The sequence below is a fragment of the Apiospora phragmitis genome (assembly GCF_038363925.1).
Source record: "Apiospora phragmitis strain CBS 135458 chromosome Unknown utg000008l:1.0-3514335.0:1.0-3519231.0, whole genome shotgun sequence".
NCBI classification, from domain to species: Eukaryota; Fungi; Ascomycota; class Sordariomycetes; order Amphisphaeriales; family Apiosporaceae; genus Apiospora; species Apiospora phragmitis.
This window is the reverse complement of record NW_027117407.1, coordinates 1,781,618-1,795,418: the sequence shown is the minus strand read 5'-3', so window position 1 is coordinate 1,795,418 and position 13,801 is coordinate 1,781,618. Positions and strand designations below refer to the sequence as shown.

Sequence of the window (13,801 nt, the reverse complement as noted above, 5' to 3'; positions counted from 1 at the left end):
TGCCCGGGAGTTTGAAAGTCCCTACCTAACGTATTCTACATGAGGCGTTGATCACATCTCTGGCGATGAATATTATCTAACACCAGTGGCCTCCGGCACTATCAGTCGGGGTTTTTGCTTATGTACGGACGGGGCAAAGTAGGCGCTTGCTGGGCGGGCGGGCAAAGGTGGTTCTTATCAAAGAACCTGGAGATCGTATGTACAAAGTCAATCAATAGTTCCCACCTGCCCAAGACTTTGCACAACAAACTGCTCTGGACCGGACGAGGGAGAGATGCGGATTTTGGGCTGGCTGTAAACCACTATTAATGAACAAAAGATTTCCATATTCGTTTCGAAGCAAATACTACGGCGTGGCGGACAGATATGGTTTGAAAGTTCCCGTCATCTAGGCCACTCAACAGCAGTATTACCCCAGTACCCACAGGGCAATCGGACCCCTGCAACTATCTCACCTCAACCCACTGCGGGGTCTTGGCTGAGGTTGTTGGCAACTGGCACCTAACTTCCGTCATTTATCAAGTAAAGTCACCACATTAACAAACTTCCGTCCTTTACTCGCTCGACGGACGAACGAACCGGACGACCAGGCAGACACCATCCACCTGGTTCAGCACAAAGCAAACGAAACCTTGAGGAGCAAATCTTCCCTTTCCTGCTGCATGAAATGATAATCCCCTTCTTATTCTCCCGGCAAACCAGACACCTATCACTGGGCTGAGCTTTGAGGAAGAACAACCCCAAGAAGAACATTCATTAGCCGCTGATAATACCTACAGACAAGGAAACAACTTTGTCCCTCGTCTATCAGCTTTTGGCAAATATCCTGCCTGGTTACGCGCCTTCAAATATTTGATTGACCACGACCGTCCATTGCGGCGCATTGCCCTTCCTCAGGTTCAACCTAGCTGCCTGACTAAACCACCTGGGCTGGGGGCTTGTCAGGTTAAACGAGATCGGTCCAAGATATCAATCAGGTCCTCACAGATCACAAGATCAGACCAGACCCTTACAATCAAAGTAGGTAACAATTCCGCCTTCATTTCTCACTGCCCTAGGCATCGAGTTCCGTTGATAGGCCTTTCTTCCTCATTTCTTGCCTTTCTACACCTGCTGTTGACCGGCCACCTATCTACATTGATGCACCTGCCTAACGGGCTGTCAGTCAACCTGCTCAACATCAATACGTACCACGCATCTCACCCACTCCCACACTTACACCTTCCCACCCTACAGCCCCGCATTGCACAGGCCGTCGTCAGTCGTCGTCCTCAGCCTTCCTGCTTCTACACCTGCCATTACCTAGACTTTACTCTTTCCTTTCCTTACATATCTCCTGAAAAGGGTAGATCGCACGAGGTATGACGTGAGCCAGCAAGGCACTCAACTGTCGTCACCGCGGAATGGAACAGCCGGAACAGTCTGGTCACCCATCCGATACGCCAGCAACTGTTCGACATCGACACTCGAACGAGACGCTTCGATCTGCTATCGACTCGACTGACGATCGCACACTGCCGTCGCCTTCTTCGCCTCACACACCTTCGGACCACGTTGTCTCCAGCTCGGTGCCTACGCTACGATTTCCACGTCCTATTGGCAATAGGCAGCTAACAAACTGGGTGTCATCAAGCTCTCCTGACATCATGCGTAACCGCAGTCAACAAGATGAGGTGCCGCTGGATTCCAGCATCGCCGATCTCGGCTTCGAGGTCATAGGCAATGACGGCGAGCTCCAGTCGAGTTACTCCGAGGTCCACTACGACCCCCAAGTCCACGAGCTTGCCGACGACGTTCAAAGTATTGCCGATATGACCGACACAACGGGCACCGACGCCGACACGAACGAGGTAGACTCGGACTCTTCCGAAGATGACGAGGAGGAATCCCATAGTCACTCGAGCCATAACAACGAAGGGCTTACTGTCGTCGATAGCCATGTTGATAACATGGTACATATGGCGGACCAAAGCCTGGAGCACCCTACCGAGCTCTTCACGTCAACCGACTCGCTGAAATCCCGAAGCTCTTCGGTTTCGGGCGATGAGTCCCTCGAGGCGCATAGGCGAAAGCTAAAGAGCCAGGGAAGGGCCACCGGCGATGCTGATGCAGCTCAGGAACAAACCCACAAGGCTGGCTCAGATCGCACGGTCTATACCACAGCAACAGACTGCTTGACCGAGTTGAAAGAGCTCCTCAACAGTTGGTCCAAAGTGGCGACGGACGCTTTCCACAGAATGACTACGCGCCAGATACTGACTCGTTTACTCATCGTCCTGATTGCCTCTGCTGTCGTTCCAGTCATCAGCATCCTCAAGCCAAACCAGAGTCAAACAGGCGTGATATCAACAGTTCCAGCGGCATCTGTCTCATCTCTCCGGCTGAAGACGGAGGAACCCGTCCCTACATCCGCTGTCGCCCCTTCTTCGATGCCAACCACTACTACGAATGCCTTGCAAACAACCAGCTCCCTTGGAAGCATTGCATCAATGCCTTTCACTAGAGAGAGTGATGCTATTGAAGATTCCGAGCCAGCAGTAGCTCTCTGTTCGGCTGAGGTCTACAGTCGTGACGCTATCTTGATCAAGGTCCCACAGCAGGTTATGTCCAGCTGGCCTGCCAAACAGACAGTGCTCGTAGCTATCAGCCGTGGATCGAATGACCTCGATCCTAACTCAATAGGTATGTCGGAAGTCGACGAGGGGTTGGTTATCCAAGTGCCACTAAAGGAGGCCTATGGAATCCTTGATGTTTCGATTGCAACTACTAGGAAGACGAAAATCAATGAGACCTTCCACGTAAACTTCGGGAACAACCTCCTCGGCGGTGCTCTTGACGCCGGCAAACAACTTGTCAGGGGTTTCGCTCAGAAAGTGGTGAATACAGTCAACGATACAACGGCATGGGTCGAAGAAGCATGTACGCCGGTCTTTGACTCGGTATCTAAACAGGCATCTGACACGACGACCTCGGACTCGGTCCTTGTACTGCAAGGACTTCGGGATGCTGGACTGGCCGTGATCGGTGCTCCTGCACGGGTCTCTGCCCAGGTCATCCAGAAGGCCAAGCAGGTCCTTGCAAAGGATAGAGTCTCAGAGCGGTTGTTCCAGGTTGAGACGGAGATTGTCCGGCAGGCCCACGATGTGCGAGACGACCTGGCGTTGGGCCTTTTGCACGCACAACTGAGCACGAAGCTATGGTGGCTGAGTGTGCAAGGCAAAGTCGAGGAGCACCAAGAATACACAACAGCGGCCAAGTCCTACTACCATAAGAAGGTTGACAAGGCCATCGAGGCACGCCGAGTCAGAGCCGAGAAGACGGTGGAAGAGATTAGGGCGAGACAGAAGAAGAAGCAGAAGAAGGGGTCCAAGGAAGGCAAACGCTCATTCTGGGAGCTTGGCGAGCGAGGTCTTTAGGGTTGATCGTACTTGTTGAGCACTATACCACAGGGTGTTGCCAGGGTGGACATCAGGAAGGCGTTGGGTTTCATGATTGTATTGCTTTGCTAGGTATTGCGTCCCTCCTCGGGCGACTTGACAGCTGATGGGAGTGTGAATTCGCCTCTGTGCCGAACGAGATCAGGGGTTCACGGACAGAGCAGATGTAGCCAGACCTGGAAGTGGTGGTTGCTGTTGTTTCTTCAGCCACACATATCGATCGGAGTCGGGTCGAGGTGTTTAGTTGTACTTGATGGCTGATGAACGGAATTGCACTTTACATAACCCCTTTACTTCCATTGCATCAAGTACAGGTTTCCAGCCGACAGTGAATCAGAGCAGTTACTTGCATCGATAAATGATAGCGAAAAGTGTAGAAGTGTTATCTGGTCATGTAGTAGTTCTGCCCGGCAACACGACTAAGTCTACGATGTGCATATGGGCATGAAATCTTCTCCTATGTGATTATCGTAGGGATAAGGGCTTCTTTTGATTGGCTACACGGGATCACCTTGGCAGTAGTCTAGGGTCCAAAGGTAAATAGTCGTCTATCCCCCACTATCATCTGTGGCTAGAGGGGTATAGTGGGCTTAGCTGCCTTAGGTAAGCAGGGGTGCTGAAAGCCCCTTACCAGTGTCAAAACAGATCCCCCATTCCAGATCCGGCCGGGCATCTGTTCTGGTGCACTTCGAGATAAGTGGCCACAAGACTTTCCGGTGATTTGATGGCGCGAGAAAACATGCATGCGCATGCTTGAGAACACCGGGACTGGGGGCAGGCAGACGATTTGGTTATTCGGATGCCTATGTATGTATGTAATGTATGTAATAAGATTGGGTGCCTGTTGGAGGTTACTGTCAGATGTACAAACTTCAACATTGCAGGAACCCGAGCTTTTGTTGACTTCGATCCAAAGGAGGGGCTAAAGTTGTCGCCTCCCCTCCCAGGAACCCACAACTGCCTTCACCTTCACCCCTCCATTTGATTTTTTGATTTGATCAATCAGTCCGTCAAATCGAATCTTAGGTTGGCAACTAGAAGTTGGCGCCAGATTAATTGACTCAAATCTACTTGTTTCTCCTCCCTCACACATATTTTTTGGGCATTTCCTCGACGATACGATACGACACAACACCCCTCATTCCAGTCGTGCCCGTCCGTACATTGCTCCTCATTGCTGCTCTGCTGTGCTTGGGTATCATTCTAATCTGAGGTAAGAAGCTGCTACTGCTCCTGTACCCCCCCCCCCCCTCCCCTCTCTCTCCCCACTACTACATACGCCCCTCCTCCATCCAGTCTCAGCGTCTCCTTCATCCTGCCTTCCCCTCCTTCTGCTGCCCATTTTCACAAGCTGCGGATTGCGCCTGAAGCAGATCAACAAAAGAAAAAAAGTCGGCACCCAAGGTTGGTGTTTCTGTGCCTGTCCCTCCCCTGTGTTACTGCTGCCAGTGGGGGTGCATTTTCCCACAAGGAGCCCAGCCCAGTAGTGGCGGGCGGTGACTGACTGGGCTCGGTCTGCAATCCAAACTTCCAACAGCTGCACCTATTCCCCCCACCATCCCCCCCATAACAATAACAACTTTTTACACAGTTGGACTTGATCTGACTTTTTCGTTATTGGACCTACAGATATCTCAAAAATTAACCATTCACGTCTTTGATCCAGTCGATACCTCTACCAACCGCCAAAATGAGCTCTACCGACGCCACCGAGCCCAAGGTCGCCGAGACCAAGCCGGCCGAGACCACAACCACCGAGGAGACCAAGCCCGCGGTCACCTCGTCCTCCGTTTTCTCCATGTTCGGCGGTGGCGCGAAGAAGGAGAAGAAGGACGATGATGAGGACCGTGGCGACAACTCGGGAAGTGCAAAGGCCCAGCGCGATGCCGCCGCTGCCGCCAAGGGTGATGATGAGGTACGCTCGACATTCCTATCGCCCCACTAAGCCAACTCTACGGAGAAACAACCGTACTGACGCTTGACTTTTACTTATAGGAGGAGGCTCCTGAATCGGAGGATATCCACTTCGAGCCCGTCGTCAAGCTGACCGAGAAGGTCGAGACCAAGACCAACGAGGAGTCCGAGGAGCAGATGTTCAAGATGCGCGCCAAGCTGTTCAAGTTCGTTCGCGAGACTACTGAGTGGAAAGAGCGCGGCACTGGTGACGTCCGTCTGCTCAAGCACAAGGAGAACGGCAAGACGCGATTGGTCATGCGCCGAGACAAGACCCCTCAAGGTCTGCGCCAACCACTACAGTATGTACCAACCCGACCGCACTCCGTCCACCATGGATTGGATAGGCTAACCATATTCCCCAGTCGTCCCGGACATGAAGCTTTCGCCCAACGTCGGTAGCGACCGCAGTTGGGTGTGGAACGCTGCTGCTGATGTTTCCGAGGGTGAGCCCGAGGCTGTCACCCTTGCCATCCGATTCGCCAACTCGGAGAACGCCAACCAGTTCAAGGATTCTTTCCTGGAGGCACAGAAGGCGAACGAGGCTCCTCTTCTCCGCCGCCGAGGGTGAGAGCTCCGAGGAAAAGAAGGAGCCTGTTCCCGAGTCCTCGTAGATAGATAACAGAGCAAGCGAATATCCTCCCAAGAAGAAACAGATGAGGGATCGACCAAGAGGTCGGTGACAAACAGGAAGACGCAATTCTTTGCATACCACCCCCATTCACTTCCCCCATAGTCACCTATAGCCCTCCCAACATGTCTACTATTGAGAGATGTGGAAGTGCGGCTGCTTTAGATAGTCTTTGAGCGGGTTCATGCGATCCATTCTTACACAAGCGCGAGGCCAAAAAGACCCCAACCCATATCACATACATCAATGATCCATCCCCCCGATTCATCACATCCCCCAGATGAGGTAGATGACATAATAGGCATCAATCAAAGCTTCACAAACCATTTCTTGCTTTTGATAATCTCGATATCACCCAGTCGGTGATATAATTTAACATGAATAGCCGCTTGATCCTGCCGCCTCACCTTTTTTAAAATGTCCAGAGGAATCTTGTGTGTTCAACCTCCCCCATCCAGCAGCCCGCTGTATCATCTTGGAGCAGAACCGCCCAACCCCATGACAGCAATCTGTTCAGGACGGGCAAACATTGTTTCTCGAGATCCACGTGAGCAAAGCTGGACCGACACAGCCGGTGCATGCGCACATCTGGAGCAAAGATACACCGACAGGGGTATTATTAGCCAGTGCTTGCTTGATGCATGAAGGCTAGGGAGGCACTGTCAACTAAAGCCTCTAGCACCCTATACTACATACCTTCTGCTGAGGCGTCGCAGAGCCTTCTGTCCCAGTGAGACAGCTCAGAACGAGCCTCGTATTTCCTCCGCCGCCTGCAAGGTACTTGTTGAAACAAGCGCTCCCGTTGATAACAGCGCGACAGTTGTCGCTTTCCACGTCGCAAGGCAGGTCGGCGGCGGTGGAGAGGAAGGACAGGGCGAGGAGTAACAGAGAGGTGCGCATCGTGCGTATGGCTGCTTTGTCTCGTTACTGTTGAGTGAATATTGCGTGCGGATAACACTTTTGATTGTCTGGGGGGCTCAGGAGAGTGCCAATGATCGTGGACTACTAAGGTTGTGGTGGACTCTCGTATATGCCCAAAAGACAACAACTCGGCGGCATTCCCATGAACAGATCAAGTCCAATACGGTCACAGAATAGATAAAGCCCCCCCTGCCCCCAGTGGCAGCGCTGCAGATGACACAATGCTTACCAAGGGCTATCGAATATCGTGGGTAAATTCCTCAACAGCCCAGATCCAGGGCGGATAATATCATCGCCCCCGCACTTCAGGCGAAGAAGACCTGGTAATGAGCATTGCAACCTGGGCTTCCAACTTGGATAAAGTCTCCTCAGCAAGGATTATCAGTGTCTTGGAGCATGTTGACCAAATACCGTGTCGAGTGCCGTGCATCCTAGGGAGTGGGCAAGTGAAGTGACTCCCGCATGATCAACTCCCTATCGAGCCATCGGAGTGATATATTAAGAAGATGCCTGTCCAGATCGTGTTTAATCAAATCTATAGTATGCTGCCATCGTCCGCCAAGACCGGGTCCCTTCGGCAATTGCGCCCTCCCATGCGACTGGCTCCCTGCCACGTTATCTCGAGATGCACATGGAAGACTCTGATGGTGGTGGGCACTATGCGGGCTCGACGAGCATGGCATGGGTTGAATACAACATCACACGTACAGCAAGGCATACACTTGACTCTCTGCGACTTGCTTATTTGATATCAGCTGCATAGGGACACCTCCAAAGGACTCTTTGCCATCATTACCCCCCTTATCCGCTTTCCTTCTTTACTTACTCTCCTCGAAAGCAGCATAGTAGTTTTGGTCCATACCATAATCTTCAAGTAACAAGAAAGCGTCGCCAGGAACAATATATTCTGAAGCAACAACACCAGGGCTGGAACGTGTACACCATAAGACACGATGAAGCGCCTTCTGGTATCGTCTATCGCGGCCCTGGCTACTCTGAGCAACGCCCTTGTACGCTTCCAATGCTCTCAACTCGTGATTGAGCGGCTCGACCCCCTGGTGAACCCGGGCATGGTGCCTTCGGCCCACGTCCATCAGATCGTCGGCGGAGTAAGTACCAGCCAGCCCCTTGTTCCTGGACCATATCTCTTGGGTGGGGGATATACCCCTTTCCCCCGTATAACTGACCAAATGCCTACCAGAACTCCTTCAACGCCACCATGGACCCCAAGAAGGACATGCCCGGCGAGTCCACGTGCACGACCTGCTCCTTCGCCGAGGACTTCTCCAACTACTGGACCGCCGTCCTGTACTTCAAGGCCCGCAACGGCACTTACAAGCGTGTGCCCCAGACGTCGCAGATCCAGGGCGCCCAGGGCGGCATCACCGTCTACTACATGCAGGACGCCCTGTATGACCAGCAGCAGAAGTCCAAAGTCACAGCTTTCAAGCCCGTACGCCGTCCCCATACTCTCCAATCCCCTCCCTTTTTCTTCTTCTTTTTCCTCCTCTTCATCCTCCTCCTCATCCTCCTCCTTCCTTTTCCTAGCAGGCAACGAACAGGAAAGAGGACAAACGGACTAAAACCAAAGCTTCCCACCCAGGGCTTCCGCATGTTCACCGGCAACGTGGCGGCCCGGACCAAGGCCGAGATGGCCCAGTTCCGGCAGCTGACGTACACGTGCATGGACAACACGGGCACGCGCGAGCCCGAGACGCTCGAGCTGCCGGCGCGCCCCTGCGCCGCCGGCATCATGGTCAACGCCCGCTTCCCGACCTGCTGGGACGGCGTCAACCTCGACGCGCCCGACCACATGGCCCACATGGCCTACCCGGCCAGCGGCACCTTTGAGAGCGGCGGGCCGTGCCCGGCGTCGCATCCGATGCGGATGCCGCAGGGTGAGTTTTTCCCTGGTTCTTTCGCCCCTCTGCTGTTGTGTGTTTGTGTGTGTGTGTTCATCGCTGATGTACACCCCCGCCGCCACTCGCAGTGCTCTTCGAGGTGGTCTGGGACACGCGGCAGTTCAACAACAAGGCCGACTGGCCGGCGGACGAGTCGCAGCCGTTCGTCTGGTCCTTCGGCGACGGCACGGGCTACGGCAACCACGCCGACTACGTCTTCGGCTGGAAGGGCGACGCGCTGCAGCGGCTCATGGACGATGCCTGCGTCGTCAACTGCCCCAACGCGCACGCCACGACGCAGTCCACGGCCGCCATGAACCGGTGCGCCAAGCAGAAGACGGTGACCGAGGACATCGATGGGTGTAAGTTTGCTATGACGATTTCTCCTTTTTCTTCTTGTTGTTTCTGTTCTTGGTTCTGACTGACTAATCTTGATTACACAGGGCTTATGAGCCTTCCTGGTATGTGAGGGTTCTGAAGCTTCTTCAGGGGGACAGAGATTGGGAGTTGGAGGTTGAGGTTGAGGTCTACGACGGTGGATCATGTCAAACAGTACTTATTAGCTAGATACACATTCGTTCCTCATTCATTACTTTCTTCTACTCCTCTTGAAAGTGTCGATGAGCAGAGTCCGTCAAAAACGTTGGTGAAAAGCACCGTCAGAAAGGGCTAATACGATTGGCAGGCTGTTTCACCGTAGCCCCTATACCTGTGCAAGGGAGCTATAATCCCCTAAAACGGGGTTTATCGACGACATAAATCCAAAACAATACTCGATTCATAGCTCTAGATACATAAACGCGATGCATACTCAAAGCGACAGGTTATCCTTAATCGAGAAGATCACTCTCGAGGCACCATATCGATGTAGTCATTCCCCATTCACCAATCTTTCCTCGTGTGACAACAGGCATCAGATCCAAATCATATCGAACCACGCCATTGGGGCAGTCCTGGAGAGTTAATTTGAGGCTGATGGTCTTGTAGTCGCTGGGATCGACGTCTCTTGAATTCGTCGGCGTCGGGCTCGTCGGGGGCGATAGAAAGTGATATCACCTCATGCGGTAGGTTGTCTTGGTGAAAGATGGTGTGCAGACCGCGTCCCCGTTTCATGATGGCGCAAGCCGGGTTACGGCACCACATCAAACCGCGCGTAAGCTCATCATCTTTGTCGAGATAGGACTCAGGGTCAAGGGCGACAAGCCAGGAAGGATCGGAGGGAGACTGTATCCAGAGATCTTGCTGGGTACTCACGCCTTCGGGCCGTCCTGTTGGAGTTTTGACAGATGCGCGCATAGAGAAGTCGCAATTATGCATGTAGCATCCAATTTTGGCTCTACCATTATGCTGCAATTCAGCCTGCAGTTCAAACTTCCGGTCGCCGAAGTGAACGCAGGTACGTCGGCTTCGTGAGCACTCCACCGTCTCTGCTACACGGGCTGGCACGTCTTCAACTCTCTGGGTTTCCTTGCAAATAGCAGCCTAGTTATAGACGATGAGCCTGTAACCGTTGTAGACATCAGCAATGACATTGGTACCTGCACGGCGGCACGTTTGACATTCAAGTGCATGTTTAGCCTCGCAGCGGGTGCTGGAGCCGCGCCTTTCGAGGCGCTGCCAGTTGATCGCTTTGTGCTGGCAGAGGCTAATGTATCCCTGACGCCCAATACATACGCGTCGACTGGGGATCTTCTGGCGCTCAATGCGCGAGAACAAGAACGCCGGGTGGTACGCCTTGCAGCCGCTGCACACCATGGACTCATAGATGCGATGCACGGCGCGTTCGTGCACAGCGGGATCCTGGCGTAGGTCTGCACAGTCGCTACACATCTGGTCTCGCCACAGCAGCTGGCAGTATTCCAAGGCTTTCTCATTTGCGAAGTCGGGCAACCAAAAAACTTTCTCTGTGGGATCAGGTTTGCAGATTTCGTCCTTCAAGGGCCAAATACCGCACTGATGGAAAGAGGCAATGAAGGGCGCAGTGCTCAGCAGAATGGGCAATTTATACTTGAGAGTGGCGTCTTCGCAAAGCCTCTTGAACTGACGGCAGGTCTGGCGAAGGACCAGGATGGAGATCTTGTCTGGAATGATGTGAAGGATTCTCAGGATGATCTCATCGGGGAGCTTGAGAAAGAAGTTCTGGGAAGCTTCGTCGACCTTTGCGAGTCGCGTTTCCTTCTTGCTGGCACCGACAACAGCGGTTAGGAATAGGGACGCTCGAGTTAGTGTTCCATCGGAATTGTGTAGATGGTTGGGCTTACCCGAGGCGCGTTTCTTCCGCTGAGGTCCGTCCATGGTTGACGATGGGCAAGTGTGAATGAACCAAAAATGGGAGGGGAGATGAAGAAGTGAGAGTACCACTCGAAAAGCTGGTGGAATTTAAGCTACCTGACTTGGTCCAGTTCGTTGCCTTGCCATTGATCAAGTGAGTGCCCAGGCCCAACCAAGGTGGTCGGTCGATCACCTGGAACCCATCCCATACCATCTCAATTACCAAATAATGCTTTTAAATACAATAGCTTGCAATGCCATTCTCTCTTTTCCCTATTTCCACAACGTGGTCCTAGGTACCTCAACAGCAACCACCAGGCACCCAAATCTCACCCCCTCAGTAGCACAGTACCGCATCGCCGCCACTGCGAGCTTCTTCCACACAGCCAGATCATATTCATCTCTCGGCGCGTAGACTGTTTTCAAGAGTATAGTCGTCAGCAAAAAGTTACCTTGAGAACAAAAAAGGGGACAAGAAACAAAAGGAGAAAACTCACCAAGCGTGTACCCCCAAGGCAGCATCCCCCACCGCTCAGCCGGTGCCGCTCGCCCCAGCCCGTCTCGATGACGCGCCGCGAGTCGGCCAGGCTGAGCACCATGTGCGTGCTGCCGTCGGCCGGGGTGGACGTGCAGGATCTCACCGCGCGTCTCCTGGGTGATGGCCGCGGCCTTTGTTGACGCCTTCCTCTTCCCCCCTCGGCCGCCTGCACCGCGGGGACCGTCCCCCTCGAGCCGCGAGAGGCCCCGCAGCAGTGCGTCGCCGTTGGCCGCGGCCAGGGCGTCCAGGAACGCGCTCATGTCCCGTTTCATGGCCTCGGTGGCGCAGGCCTCGAGCTGGCGCTGCGGCGCGACGAAGTGACAGAGCCGCGGCCTGCTGCTGCCTTTTGCTCCGCCGCCGCTGCCGCCATCCACGGGCCGGGCCGTCAGCTCCCACTTACTGTTATCGCTGCTGCTATTTCCCGACGAAGAAGAAGAGCCAGCAGGGAGGAGAAACGAGCGCCGGGCACGCGCCGACCCCTCCCCGGACCCGGGGCGGATCTTGCTGGTGGCCTTGGTCTTGCCGTCGGCGGCGTCCTCGTAGGGCGCGGGGACGGTCGTGTCGCGCCGAGAGACGCGGCGCATCTTCAGCTGCGTGATGTAGCCCTGCAGGTTGTCCGGGAGGCCGTGCGGGCCCATGGCGACGTAGGCGCGGTAGTCGGCGTAGAGGAGGGCCAGCAGTGGGGCGGCCACGGCCACGGCCGCCGAGAGGAAAGGGTGGGTGACCGGGAAGGTCTTGAGGGACTCCATGGTTCTTTGTCTGGGAGCGACGGAAGGAAAGTATCGAATGTTGGATTATGTGTAACCTTCAGTAGATTGAAGGCTGGTATGCGAATCTGTCAAAGCCGACAGGCCACAGTGAAGGGGGTAGGATGAGGAGGCCGCAATAGTCATGCAATGGCTCACTCAGTTGGTTGATGTTGCTCTTCATATGCGTCCGTATGTCTGGAGTATCCTACAAAGGCGATATGAGAGCTCAATTCATAGGACTCTCTTATACTCATTCTTCATGTCTGTTCTGTCCTACCCGTGCCGTCATAGTCCAGCCCAGTCTCGGAGACCGACGACAGCAATGTTGCGTCGCATACCATACAACATCGCATTTGCGCGACCTAGGCCATGATGATGCCAATTAAATCCACTAGCAAAGGTTGCATCTGTGATAGTGAAGGCTTGCCAGTCGGAGACCGAATCCGTGGTGTTCTCAGATGGCTTTGGCTCGGACGAACGGGCTCGGAGTTAGGATAGGGCAAATTGGGGAGCCTCTCAAGCTTAGCGCCGAGCAAGCCCCCCCCATGCGATCTGATTGGCCCCACCCCTGAATCTTCATGCATCCCCCGTCAAGGATCGATCATCTTGACATTCATGCACACAGGGCTGTCACAAATCTGGGGTGGGTTATTTCCCCCGCTTATTGACTTCACATATACAGCTCGCGGAGATCATATAGTTCAACTTCCCCCGGGCATAAAGTCATTGCATATGTATAAGTGGCGTCGCTCCCGGCGATAGGACAGGGGCGTATCGCGCTTATTCACTCCCTGGCTTTTGTCTGCTGTCTGTAGGACAGGGGCACGAAATAGTCAGGCATGTACATAGACGTGAGGAAAAATAGTCACGGGCTCGGTTCGGGTCTTGTGGTCAGAAATTATAGTTCATAAGTTCGTGGCGGCGTATCTCAACTGTCTATCGCCTGCGAGTGCGTGTATATGTGTGCTATATGGCACGTCTCGCTTCGTAAATGTCTATCGCCCGGAAGCGCCGCATGTCATTCGTGAAAGAGGACCACCAGCGCTCCCCTTCTTCCCTTTCTCATCTCTCCCCATCGACTCAGCCGGGTCTCGTCATTGATCGCGTATCCCGACTCTGTTTCGTCTGATCGTTGTTCTGCCGACAACCTGATGATGCTTTCAGCCAGCCTCCTCCCTTTTCCCCCCTCTTCCAAAAGGGACATATTTACGTCGTCGTCATTAGACATTGAGCAAGCAGCAACCAGTCTATCCGGTCGCCGTGCGTCGCAGGTGCTGCGTTTTCTTCTTCTCTCTTCTTCTCTTCCAGGACGCCAGAAACTCCGAGCGCACCGCATGGGTATCTAAAGAGCGCGTTTCCTCCGGTTCGCTTTCCGGTCGTTCACGTCCTTTTCCCCCTCG

General features: G+C 53.9%; 6 protein-coding genes across 6 annotated transcripts; 3 read left to right on the top strand and 3 right to left on the bottom strand.

Annotated features, from left to right (window-relative positions):
- Positions 1–1,403: 1,403 nt before the first annotated feature.
- Positions 1,404–3,416, top strand: PG994_008973 (uncharacterized protein; the record flags this gene model as incomplete). Its single annotated transcript, XM_066860382.1, has 1 exon — positions 1,404–3,416. The coding sequence occupies one exon, from the start codon at positions 1,404–1,406 to the stop codon at positions 3,414–3,416; it is 2,013 nt and encodes a 670-aa protein (XP_066713971.1).
- Positions 3,417–5,127: 1,711 nt separating this feature from the next.
- Positions 5,128–5,961, top strand: PG994_008972 (putative spi1-GTP-binding protein; the record flags this gene model as incomplete). The annotated part of the gene is made up of 3 exons (XM_066860381.1): positions 5,128–5,352; positions 5,433–5,673; positions 5,756–5,961. The coding sequence occupies 3 exons, from the start codon at positions 5,128–5,130 to the stop codon at positions 5,959–5,961; spliced, it is 672 nt and encodes a 223-aa protein (XP_066713970.1).
- Positions 5,962–6,491: 530 nt separating this feature from the next.
- Positions 6,492–6,921, bottom strand: PG994_008971 (uncharacterized protein; the record flags this gene model as incomplete). Its single annotated transcript, XM_066860380.1, has 2 exons — positions 6,492–6,530; positions 6,718–6,921. 2 exons carry the CDS (start codon positions 6,919–6,921, stop codon positions 6,492–6,494), a joined length of 243 nt encoding a protein of 80 aa, XP_066713969.1.
- Positions 6,922–7,895: 974 nt separating this feature from the next.
- PG994_008970 (uncharacterized protein) lies at positions 7,896–9,312 on the top strand (the record flags this gene model as incomplete). Its single annotated transcript, XM_066860379.1, has 4 exons — positions 7,896–8,051; positions 8,144–8,840; positions 8,933–9,205; positions 9,287–9,312. The coding sequence occupies 4 exons, from the start codon at positions 7,896–7,898 to the stop codon at positions 9,310–9,312; spliced, it is 1,152 nt and encodes a 383-aa protein (XP_066713968.1).
- A 1,013-nt stretch (positions 9,313–10,325) lies between these two features.
- PG994_008969 (uncharacterized protein) lies at positions 10,326–11,138 on the bottom strand (the record flags this gene model as incomplete). Its single annotated transcript, XM_066860378.1, has 1 exon — positions 10,326–11,138. The coding sequence occupies one exon, from the start codon at positions 11,136–11,138 to the stop codon at positions 10,326–10,328; it is 813 nt and encodes a 270-aa protein (XP_066713967.1).
- Positions 11,139–11,387: 249 nt separating this feature from the next.
- On the bottom strand, positions 11,388–12,401 carry PG994_008968 (uncharacterized protein; the record flags this gene model as incomplete). The annotated part of the gene is made up of 2 exons (XM_066860377.1): positions 11,388–11,530; positions 11,612–12,401. 2 exons carry the CDS (start codon positions 12,399–12,401, stop codon positions 11,388–11,390), a joined length of 933 nt encoding a protein of 310 aa, XP_066713966.1.
- Positions 12,402–13,801: the final 1,400 nt, after the last annotated feature.